The 12,751-nt window shown below is 29.5% G+C and overlaps 1 protein-coding gene across 2 annotated transcripts in view; it reads left to right on the top strand.

Moving 5' to 3' along the window:
• The window catches only part of LOC106464075 (ubiquitin carboxyl-terminal hydrolase 46-like), a 49,637-nt gene that overhangs the window by 5,073 nt on the left and 31,813 nt on the right, over positions 1-12,751 (top strand). For both annotated transcript variants that reach the window (XM_013924186.2, XM_013924185.2), the window contains exons 2-4: positions 1,864-1,944; positions 4,562-4,778; positions 11,337-11,417. In XM_013924186.2, the coding sequence (XP_013779640.1) occupies positions 1,864-1,944; positions 4,562-4,778; positions 11,337-11,417 (379 nt within the window). The remainder of the gene's footprint in view (positions 1-1,863; positions 1,945-4,561; positions 4,779-11,336; positions 11,418-12,751) is intronic.

Below are 12,751 nucleotides of genomic sequence, written 5' to 3'. Positions count from 1 at the left end.
GTTTCCGCATATAAAAGCTATCTTCAAATTTTATAATATCAAACATAGACTGCTGCAGTTTCCAACCAATTACACAAAAACTATGTATAATTACAAGAAAGAACCTAAAATATGAACCTCTTTCCTTCTTAATCTACTGAGATATCAATAATTTTGTCAAACCAACCAGAGAAGACTCTTCCCTTTCTATCTTATTTTCGATATTGTTTGCTAATTAACTTTACATGGCCGAAAGACATGTTTAATCAATAGAAAAAGTAGATTTTCCCCTGCACAAATCTTACAAGTTTTTGTTTATTCATATTATCAAACATTACGCAGTGGAAGTGTTTGGTTTGTGGTGATCATGTGTTACTGCTGTTAATACTAAAGCAAGTTTTAAACCTAATTACAGTTCACTCAGAAAGGCAGGTAAACTGTAGTAGTTTGAAAGATGTTATTCTCATGAATGATTTATTTTTTGTGTGTGAAATGCATATTTGAAAGCTACATGAATTCTTTTTTTTTGGACACCCAAACTTTTGAGATTCATTAAGGCTTACAGAAGAATATATACTCGAGTACAAACTGTTCAAATATACAGTGAGTACTACAAATTCATATTTTTATGTATAGTTTTTATTTATTGTTATATGTTTTTTAACACATGTAACTATAATGTAAAGTTTATAATCTTTTCAAATTAGCTTAATAAAACTTCAGTAAAATAAAACAATTCAAATTACTCTAGCTCAAGCATGTGTAATATGAAACCTCACACCCACTTGATATTTACATTAGCTCTATTAGAAACAGCTAATAACCCACTGTGATTTACTGCTTTTAACATGGGAATTACTGGTCCAATGTACAAATTAAAGCAATGTTCAAGCAGTGTAAAGCAATCTTGTTTTATACAAATTACAGCATTATTGAAAGGCACTATTTTACTTAAAATACCTATATTTAAAATTTAACTAAAATATAATGTTGCTGATATTTTTAAATATTACAGAAGTGCATTAATAATGAAATAAACAAGATTTAATATGATAAAATTATTCCAGTTTGAGAGCATTCTTAGTCTGCTGGGCCCAAAAGCTATACATTCTTGCACCAAAATCTTGTGCTTTTTTTTGTATGTAAAATTTATATAGGAATATCGTAAAAACATACTACTATGTTTGGCGAGTGACGTGTGTACATGTATTACATATATATATATATATATATATCTGTTGCACGTGTGTTTGTGTGTACAGGGGCTTAATTAGGAAAACATAAATTTTATTATATTTATATAATGTATAGAAATGCTACAAGACTGCCAGTAAGTTTTACTGAGAAGTCTTGTCCAAAAATACTTGTTTATACAGTTATGCCAGTCTGTTTTATTCATGTCTCTGAGTGAAAAAATTCCAGCCTTCACCTTGGTTTTGTGTAATTTATACTTGTGAAAGGACATCTATACTGAACTCATGTTTTTCTTCTAATTTTGTGGTTGGTCTTATTTACATATAGTAAATCTTGCATCATGAATTGGAAACTACCAAGAATTTGGTCAACTGTGATGTCAATAAAAACAACCTTTAGCCCCTGCTGAAATGGAACAAATAAACCCTGCTTGTTGCAAGATAATAATGCAAAAAATCCACTTGTCAATGCATACAATGGTGAACTAATGTTAACTCTTACACACAACAGGTTAAGTTGGCAAAGAATAGTGTTAAAGTGAATGATAGGCTTGGCCAGTTAAGTCTTTATTCATATTAAGAATAAAACTGCACCTCACCTAGTCACTTCCCACATGACAAATGCCTCCAAAACCTCTGTGTGCATGTGTGTGTATATATGCATATAATTTTTCTCTTTTCTTTCTCTAAGGGAGCAAATGCTTCTCAGTTGGAGAAGGAAATAGGCCAAGATCAGTTTCCATCCAATGAACATTATTTTGGACTTGTGAATGTGAGTATTTTATGGCAGTGTTGTAGTTGTAAGCAAATCCTTATATTTATTTTCTATGTTTCTATAGTAGGAGATTATCCCACCTGTGTTTTTTTACATGTACTTTGTGAAATCTTGCAGTATTTTACTAATCTTATCAGATAATCTTCAAACAAACATTCAGAAGTGCTGTTGTAAAGTGGGGGTTTCCATTACTAAGAAAAATTAACATCACAAGAGACAAAAATTTAATGATGTAAAGTGAAGAAAAGAAGTTAGATATATCATCATACATAGTTTTTTTTGTTGTATTTTTTTCACTGAAAGAAAATGTGTAGAACATTTATAAACATAAACATTCATTGAATGGAAAGTGAAACTTCCAGTGTTAGTGAAAATATTAGTCTTGAAATTTTTCTAAATTATGATTCTTGGTAACACGATATACTTATTAAATTTGATGAAAATATTACTATAATCAATGTTATATTTGTGTTCAGCTAAGGCAAATTGTTTGGGATAAAGAAGTTTTGTGGGATCTTGATGTTCTCTGACTTATTGTTTAGTAATTCTACTTGTTTCTCCTACTCGTTGTTGAATAACTTTGCCTGTTTATCTGTGTTTTCTTGTTTTTCTTTATTGTCCTTGTACACTTTATCATTTGCTTAACTGTCCTAAACCTGCATTTTGTGGGAGTTTTTGGCTTTTCTGTGGTACGTCACTGTACCTAAATACTGCACTTTTCAGTACAGTAGGAGGATATTAAATTTTGTATGTTTCATAAGTTTTATGAAATGTATCTTATTAATTTTATCTACACCTCGAGTATTAATTTGTTCACATTTTGTGGTAACAAAAAAGTTTTGACAAATTACTAAAGCAGTTTTTTTATCTCCAAAATATTGAATGCTAGTATTTCTTTTTAAATATATAAGCAGGTAAGATTTTATGAGTTTTAAATGTGGTAGCATAGCTTGAAGATTTATGTGTAATTCGTGTGCATAAAATATAAGCTGGCTGCTCATTTTAAGTCAGAACATTACTTAAGCATATGGATGAAAAACTACTTTTTCAGTATAAACAGGACAGAAACCTGAAATTAATTGCTTACGTGTAAATCCAGATGGTACTATACATTTTAAGTGAATACCTAGCTGCTACATGAATGTAGAGTTATGTATGTGTTAAGCAAATTCATAAATTTTCTATTAACAAAACTTACTAGTAAAAGAAGTAACAAGTTTTGTTTGGGTTTTATTTGAAATTTTATAGATACTCTAGTATTACAAAGAAAGTCAATTGTTTTATAATAAGCTTTTTATCCATAATTACAAGAAATACAAATAAATTACTTTTTTCATTCATAATATTACATTTATTTTGAAAAATATTCGCTTAAAATTTCAAACAGTCGTTTTAAATAATGTTCTTTGATTCAACACTTAAGTAGATCATTGCAAGCTAGTGAAGGTAAACTTGTTCATCTTTTGAAGTAACATTTTAGTGCTGTATTTTCTTGCATTACAGATTTCTGAAGAAAAGCTTAATTCTTGCTACAAATTCTTGATTGTTATTAATCTGGCTTGGCATGGCCAGGTGGTTAGGGAACTCGACTCGCAATCTGTGGGTCGCGGGTTCGACTCCGTCACACCAAACATGCTCGCCCTTTCAGCTGTGGGGGCGTTATAATGTGATGGTCAATCCCACTATTCGGTGATAAAAGAGTAGCCCAAGAGTTGGCAGTGGGTGGTGATGACTATCTGCCTTCCCTCTAGTCTTACACTGCTAAATTACAGACGGCTATCGCAGATAGCCCTCGTGTAGCTTTGCGCGAAATCCATAACAAACAAACAAACTTATCAATCTTACCTACATGCAGTTTGCAAATGACTCATTTTCAGATTTAACAATCTCATATCTTGTTTTTAAAATAATTTAAGTACCTGATATTATAGAGTAAACAGTACACTAAATCTGAAAATAGTCTAAACTGATGCATAGTTATTAATTTTTATTATTAAATTGATATAACTCAAAAAGAATATGATCTAAAGTTACATAGTGTTTAGTAATGGTTTTCAAATAACTATCATTGAATTTTCAATGCTTACATGAAGGTGGTGTTTTTGCAGTTTTAATAGATTAGATGTACAACAAAAACTGGTCCAATAAGATAAAACTTAATTTCTATGGTAAATGTGATGAAATGTACTATTTTTGAAAATAATGATACTGAATTTTATCACACAAATGAAAGAAGTGTAGTTGTTATTTACATAGTCTTATGCTTTTAGAATTTTCTACATAATTTTTTTGGTCTTTGAATTTAGTTTTTTGAATTACTTTGCTCATGAAAAAGTGTGAGAAGATAATTTTGTAATAATAAATGAATAGAAATAGTACAGTAATAATGCATTTATGTATTGTATAAGTAAAATATAAAAGTACCTAAAACTTGAAGATCTTAAACTAATAATACAATCTATATTTTATAATACCTGTGTACAATCCAGTTGGGTGTTTTTCAATGCAATATGAAGATTTAAGATGTAAACACTATACATGTACTAAAGTTGATTATTTTAAAAGTTCATTCAACAATAAGACACAATACTGTATATATTTTTTTTTATTTCAGTTTGGTAACACTTGTTACTGCAACTCTGTGCTTCAGGCCCTGTATTTCTGTAAACCTTTCAGGGAGAAGGTTTTAGACTATAAAGCAAAAAACAAAAGAACCAAAGAAACATTGCTCACCTGCCTTGCAGATCTTTTTTACAACATAGCTACTCAGAAGAAAAAGACAGGAACAATAGCTCCGAAGAAATTTATTGCCAGGTTAAGAAAAGAAAATGGTAAAATTATTAACTATTATTTTATTAATAATCTGTTTTATGTAACTTTTGAAATATTATACTTAAGGAAGTGAGTTTTTCAAGTAGTATTTATGATCCATGGCAATGATACAAGGATGGATGCCTAGGTTTTACAGCCTATTCTAACACTACTACTACTACCTTTGATGTTCTGAATGATGCCTCTTGTCATTGAATGTTGCTCAGGCATGCAATTTAGTTTGAAATCAATGCCTCTTCCCATTTTTTCAAAACTCCAACAACCATGTATGAATAACAATTTCTGAAGGTCCGTTGATGAGTTCTGAAGGCTTGTATGAACAACCCAGAGGCACAGATGTCCATGGGAGATGTCTACAATTGATATTGCATAAATTATTGCTTCAACTTGCATCTTGTAGAGGAACTGGCATGTTGATTTGGACAAGTGATTGGATGCTTTGTTTTGTTGGAAGCCATACCTTACTGGTATCCAGTTCCATATAAAGATGGTATGTTCTCATGGTATAGTAGTGTCAACATGTTAACCTTGGCATTTTTTATACCAATTTTCTTGTTGTTTAACTTAACATTATAGCTGTAACCTGCAACCACCACAAATCTGTTCAAAAAACGTTTGTGACATTTTCTGTACAATTTCTAAAATGTTGTATCACTGGTTGGACAACAGTAAGTTGCCTGAACCTCTGCAGATAGTTAACCCTTTCTGGACTGTAAGAATGCCCATGATATTATTTTTACTTGAATTTTGAAATGTGATTTGCAGGTCTTTGCACTTGATACCTGAAAAGTGCTCTATGGTTCAGATAGGGTTAATTAGACATGCTCCTTCACTGTGTTTTTGGGTTACTTTTGGTAGTAGCCTATATAACTTACTTTACTACCTCTGGTTCACAAATGGTAAGAAAGTGTGGAGTAGCCTGTTTCTTTTCGTAATGGAATTGTACACTCTGTTGCTTTGCTGATATAATTCAATACTACAGATATCAATTTCTTTGAAGCACTAAAACTACATGTCTTGCACACTTTTATAATTACATAAGAGGATAAATTTGTGTTGGAAAGTCTTTAACGTAACCTTTCCAGAAGGAATCAGTTTAGGTATCATCTGCACTTGCAGACCTTCTCCCCCCCCCCCTCAAAAAATTATAAAAATAAAAATTGCTTTATATGTTTCTAATATTTCAAAAAGTTAAGTAATTTTAATGTTTGGATTGAAATTTGCTAGATATTTAGCTGAAATATATTATTAATTTGTTTGGAAAAAGATTTGTTCATATAAATTTTAAATTTCTGAAAGGGTTCAAAATATGAAAATACAAGTTGATGTACCTATCAGATTTTAAAAGTAATATATATATATATTAAAGTTCTTTTTGCCAATTGTCAAAATAAATGGCTTTTACTTGTATTTCTTAATGGTATAAATATATACTATGTTATTGTTGGGCTTAGGATTCTTCTACAGTAGGTGTCTGTGACTTGTTAGCAATAAATTCAGTGATGAATAAGCAGCACACACTACTTGTTTTCAAGTATTTGGAACAAGTTAAACATATTTACAACAAAGTCTTCACACTATAGAGATTACAGGCATGTCATAAATACTATTTTTATATAGTTCTCTTCTTCTTGTCAAAAGTCCACTTAGGCCTGTTCAATTACATTAGAATTTCAGTTGACAAGTAGAACTATATTCTCTATATTACTATTGTACTAGTATTCTGTGTGTGTTTCACTTACAGTTACAGTTGTTGCGCAAGTTACCATAATTCGTTTGATCTTCTTTCTTCTGAAGATCCTCTGTTCCTTTTGTCAAAGTGTACCCAGGCTGATTCAATTACTTTAGAACCACGCTTTGAAAGAATAAAATTATTATTCTTATCATTTTTTATACTGTTAGTTTCACTCTAACATATTAAACGTTAAGCCTATGTCAGTTATTAGGCTTATCACTTTTATGTTACTTAATTTCACACGAAGTATATTCTCTTTGCTTTTATCTGTCTAATACTGTCTGTCTGCTGCTTCCCACTCATCTCATGCTATTAATATCTTTATTACATAATCATCTGGCCACTTTCTATATTCTCGACACCAATTAGTTATTAACAAAACTTTTTACAATCGTCTGCTTTTAACTCCTATTATAACAAAACTTAAGAATAATAAAATATTCACTCACAAATATATAAATTAATCACTAATATTTAAACCAAACAGTCTTTTATATCATGACAATACCCATCCTTTGTCTGGGTTATAAACTTAAAAAATGTGGAGGTGGATGCTATGATAAATAACAAAACTCCTTTGACACAATTTATTTATAACATAATATATCATTAGAGTATACATTATTATCTCACCAAACGTTTTGTAGCCTTTAAGAACTCACTATATATATACTTTAAACATGGTACACATTGTGCAATGATCAGGGTGACTTTGTAAGAAGAGGTAGTGGCCAAATTAGTGGTGGTAGGTGTGCTCTCTGTTACCTGCTTGTATATGTTACCTATATGTTGGAGTAGTTAAACAATGGACAGACACACAGAATTTTGTGCTTTGTATATATATATATATATATACTTCACAGTACCATTTTTAGAAATGAGTAAACATTATTTTTCTTGTACTAAGAGTAATTTTGTGTGAATTTCTAAACCTTAAATGTGTGTGAAGTGACCTTTGTTTTAGCAGTCAAATTAGCTTTAGATCAAACCTTGTCCAGACACATGCTAAAGAGGGAATTTGAATTTTATGTGATAAGCTGTAAAGATTAAAATTATTCAAGTTTAAATAATGTCTTTTTATTGTAAAATTACAAAACTTAACGTACATTTTTGTATACACAGTTTTTGCTCATATAAAGAAATATATTATTACACTATTATTGAAATATAAAAAATAATCTTAATAAATTTGATGTTCTCAGAACCTTAAAAAGTTTATATATTGTTTAAACAATTAAGATCACAAAACTTGGAAAAAAGCACAGTGAAATTTGAAGAAAGTTTTTGTAAAGCTATTGCTACTTTTGTTTAATATATTACTACAGATGTTTAGTATGTTTTCTCATTTTTGGGAATGATAATGTAAGTAATCAAGATTTTCACCTTGAAGAGCTACAAAATATAAAAAACAACTTTTTTTATATATATTACTCAACATAAAATGAAAATAGCAGTTTTCTTCCTTTCTGTATCTTCATATCTTATATTACTCTGATAAATATTCTCAAAAAACATGAAATAACATCTGTTTTTTAAGTATTGTGATCTTCTCACATAAAGTGGTAGTAATAGACCAGTATTTATTAGAAGGTGCTATATTTGTTATTGAGGCACCTTGAAACAACTTAAAATAATGCAGTTTTGAGATAATGTGATAAAATATAACAGGTACTTTGTAGATGTTTAATAATATACATCTTTTGTTGAAATCTTAAAATATTTTTTGAAAGTCAGTTGTCTGAATCAAATAAAAAATTTTATATTTTATTCAATTAAGTCTTGTATTGCATATGTAATGAAATGTACAACAATTACAAATACAACACCAGTGTCATAATTTGAATTTTGTATAGATATGAAATACAAGTGAACAGGTGAAAATAATAAGAAGCAAACTAAAGGAGTTTAATGATAATAAATATGTATTTTAGGCTAAAGAATCATTATATAAAGCACCGTGGCAAAATTTTATTTTCATTATAGGTTGGACATGTACAGTGCTAAAAGGTTCTTGAAAGTTTTGTTTTATGCTGGAATTAATTATAACTTTGAATTGGGCAACCTAGAATGTAGAAAATGATGAATAATTCTAAATTTTGAATCTTGTTTTACACCAAAAGAAACTCACACAATCATTATGTAATTATTAATTCTTAGGTGAATTAGTTGATTAGGTCTTGAAAGTTTTTTCATTTAGACATTTTTTATGTTAAAAGTATTAAATTAGGGAAAAAACTAATAGTCATATACACTTTATAACCTTTTATGAAAAGTAAGTGAACAAGGTGTTAAAAGCAACTTCTCAGTAAAAGATTTTTCAAGATAAAAAATGGATTTAAGATTTCCAGTTGGTATGTGCTATGTATTTTGTTTATTTTAACCTATTTGTTCTGGTAGTGTCCAGTTTCACATATGGCTGTATAAATGCATAGGTTGTATATAAAGTACCATGCAATTTAATGACTAAAGCATTAAAGCTACCCTAAAACAAAGAGAGCATTACAAGAGCCTTCTGACAATGCAAACTAAAGTAATGAGTACTTATGATGTGAATGCCTTTTTCAAGCTGGTGAAGCATGATTGTAATTAATTTACTTGTCATTAGATATTAGTACTGGGCCTATTGTATTGCTCTGATCACTGCTGTTTCTTATGTCCCAGTAATGAAATTAGGACAATCAAGTTTGGTGGTAATATTTCAATTACTTGGATATTTGGAATAATCTAAAACAGTAATAATATGAAACCCTAATTTTGTTAATCGATTAATTTATGTAACACTAATCAATGTAATTGCTACTCGTAGTAGTTGATTAAAATTTCCTGCTCTACTTAACTCTTTCAGCATGTTATAGTTTTCATGCTATAGCTTTTTAATTAGTAAGCGTATGTTAATAAAATTTGGCAGATTTTAAATAAACATTACAATGCTTTCATATGCAAAATATCAAATTTTGTTATTGAGTCTGAAGGTTTGTAAAGCAATGTTTTTTCTCATGTCTTTTTTTTCTTTTTGTATGTTGCCTATATATCATGCAAAGTAATATTCATTTTAAGATTAAAAATACTTGTATGCATCAGAAAATTTTGAAATTTCATATGTGAAATCTTTATAATGTCCAGGTAGTTATCATATGTTTCTTAAGAAAAAACTTTATATTTTATCTGTTATTTTCAGTAATTAATATTTCTTCGGGTTCTGTAGATTTCGCCGATCTCACAATCACCATAAAAATTGGGAAATAAATATAAATTATGCCTCTTTCATTCTAGAATGAACACAAATTATATCACAAAAACATTAATGTTTAGACTAAATAGCTTAAATCTCATAACATTATACATTTATGTATATATTTATTATTTTTATTATATTGACCGTTCAGCCATGCCCAGCTAACAATACAGAAGTTACAATGATGCGGCTCACATGCACTCATGTTACCATATCAAATAACATAAAATTTACCTTTGGTCTGTGCAGAGTAACTTGTCTTGGCTTTGTTTTATTGGACTAGTATTTTGTAAAATACAGTCACATTTCAGTTATTATGCATTATATATGTACATAGATTATCACTATTTTGAAATAAGTTGTTAAACTTATTTTTCTTTACACATAGAACAGTAATGAAAGAAGTAAAGCAAACAATTGTCTCTTCTAGTTATGACCTTTGTCCTCAGTTGCTGCTTCATGTACCTTGCTAAGCCTTTAAAAATTTTGCACATGGAGGATATAAGGGAGTGTTTCCAAAAATGGAAAGAGGTGGGCAGGGTGCCACTGTGTTTGATTTATTACATGAGCAACATCTTAGCAAATTGAAAAGATAAGAGGCTCTTATTTTATATTCTAGCTTGTCAGTATCGATAATTTGAGTTCCTAATTTGTGCAAAACTATAGACTTAGTATTTTGACTTCACAAACATCTAATTTGAACCAGTGCTGCATTCAACATAACATGTGACATACAAAAATAGATGTTTATCTGTGCTTTTTTTAATATTTACTTTCAAATTAATAAATTGAGTAATATATAATACTAATATTTGAATTATAATCTACAGTTTGATACCAAAGTTATTGACATAAATTCATGAAATAGTAGTGCAATAAAATTTTGAGTGCGAGTCAACAAACAAGATGACATGGCCTTTCACCTGTGATCCATCTCGAAAGGGTTAATATAGATATGCTAAAATCCACAACGACACCACTGTAGCTTGTCTCTTTTCTTTATAATCTTATAATTAGTTTATTTAGCATTTATCTTCTGACACAGTGGCATTTTTTTTTCATTACTGTGCTGATTAATATGTACTAGCCACATAATTCCCACAGCTACCTACAAAGAAAATCTAATTTTCTGCAATTTTGTTTTCCTATGCCTGCTTAAAAAACATCAGTTTCATATTTTTAAACTCTATGAAACGTGGCTATTTAGTCCTTTATAGGTTTTTTTTTTCCAATTTTTATTCTTTATGCAGCTGTAGGAGGGATTTCACATAGCAGGTTCTCTGTTTACTAAGATGCTTATTTGAAATATTAAATGGTTGTACATGAGTAATTATCACTGATTTAATGCTTTATTTATTTTTGTCTACATTTGGAAGTTTATCATTTGTTTTAAGCCACTTGAATATTGTAAACTGGGTCACAAATGATCAGCCAGCAAGTAAAAAGGTATACCAATTTTGTATTTTTAATAAATCACACAGGTTTTGATATATATATCTGTGTGTGTGTGTTAACAAAGTGTACTATTTGAAAAGACAGATATGATAATTTTCTGTCAGTAACAGTTTTATTTATTTTTTTCCCCAGATTTGTTTGACAACTACATGCAACAAGATGCTCATGAATTTCTGAATTATTTGCTGAATACAATTGCAGATATTCTTCAAGGTGAGTGTGAAATTTAGCTTAACATTTAAAATCATTTTAAAAGTATTCAAAAGATGTATAAGAAGTTAATGTATTTAATCTTCTGGAAATTTATTGGTAGTTATTTAACTTATAATTTGCAGTCTTAGATTGGGTTTATGTCTTTGAATTTTAAATGAAGAGTTAACTCACCACTAACACTTTTTAAGTAAGTCCACAGAGTAGCTTATTTTTTAAGCATACTGAGACAAAAAAAGCTTACCTTACTCATATGCAGTTTCAAATAATTACATTAAGTAAATGAAATCCAAAGAACTCGTCGATGCTTTCAAATTCACAAAGCTCATTTAACCCCTTCACTATGGGTAGGTCAAAGTGCACATTTAATTTAATGCAAATTTAATTAAACTACTATTATCAATGCATACAAATAAACTTGGCATCATAACATAGTTATTAAATCAAATTTTAATATTATGTAAATTTTTAGTTCCTACTTTTATAAGAAAGTATTGAAAAAATTCTCAGTCTCCCATAATATGAGAATTGTGACATTTGTTTTACTAGGTCTTCCCCATTTTCTAATTTATTTACCACCTCTCTTTGAAGTACAGAATTCAACATAAATTCCTCATTATAATATATTTATTACTAAGGTAAAATCTAATTTTTATAGCTTTCAATCTTATTTGTTTATGGAGTCGTGAACTAGAAAATCAGACCCACTAGCTATACCCACCTGTCACATCTTCTCTTTCACAAATTACCAGTAATTCTTTCTGATGTTTATTTATATTGTTTAATTTATAACCAACAGAAGGGCAAAGTTTTAATCTGTCAAATGACTTATAATGCTATGTTGTTTTCAGCACTGAGTGTTGTCAATTTCATCTTCAGTTTGAAGGTTTATCTTGTGATGTTCAGATCGAGCAGCAAAGGGAATTAAGTTAAGCCTCTCTTTTCCTAGTCAGTAAGCCAGTTAAGTTATAAATTATTCATGAAATTTTAAAGGGACAAAAAGGAACTTATTAGCCCATCAAGGATGTTCCTTTCTGCTCTCAACTGTAACCACTCCTTACTACTCATGTATTCATCCAATCTTTTCTTGAACTCAGTTAAATGTTCTGACTCCACGACCCTTAAAGGCAGCTCATTCCAAAAACCAACCACCCTGTTTGAAAAGTAATACTGTCTAAACTATGCAGATGACTTCTATGCTGCCAAAATTTGAATTTATGACCCCTTGTCCTGTTGTTTTGACTGCTAAACAGAAAAAAGTTTATTGGATCTATATTATCAATACCCTTAATAATTCAGAGAAAACAAGTTTAGATATTTTAGTCTCTCCTCATAGG

This window comes from Limulus polyphemus, unplaced genomic scaffold, assembly GCF_000517525.1.
Source record: "Limulus polyphemus unplaced genomic scaffold, Limulus_polyphemus-2.1.2 Scaffold1555, whole genome shotgun sequence".
In the NCBI taxonomy this organism is placed as follows: domain Eukaryota; kingdom Metazoa; phylum Arthropoda; class Merostomata; order Xiphosura; family Limulidae; genus Limulus; species Limulus polyphemus.
This window is presented reverse-complemented; position numbering and strand designations above follow the sequence as displayed.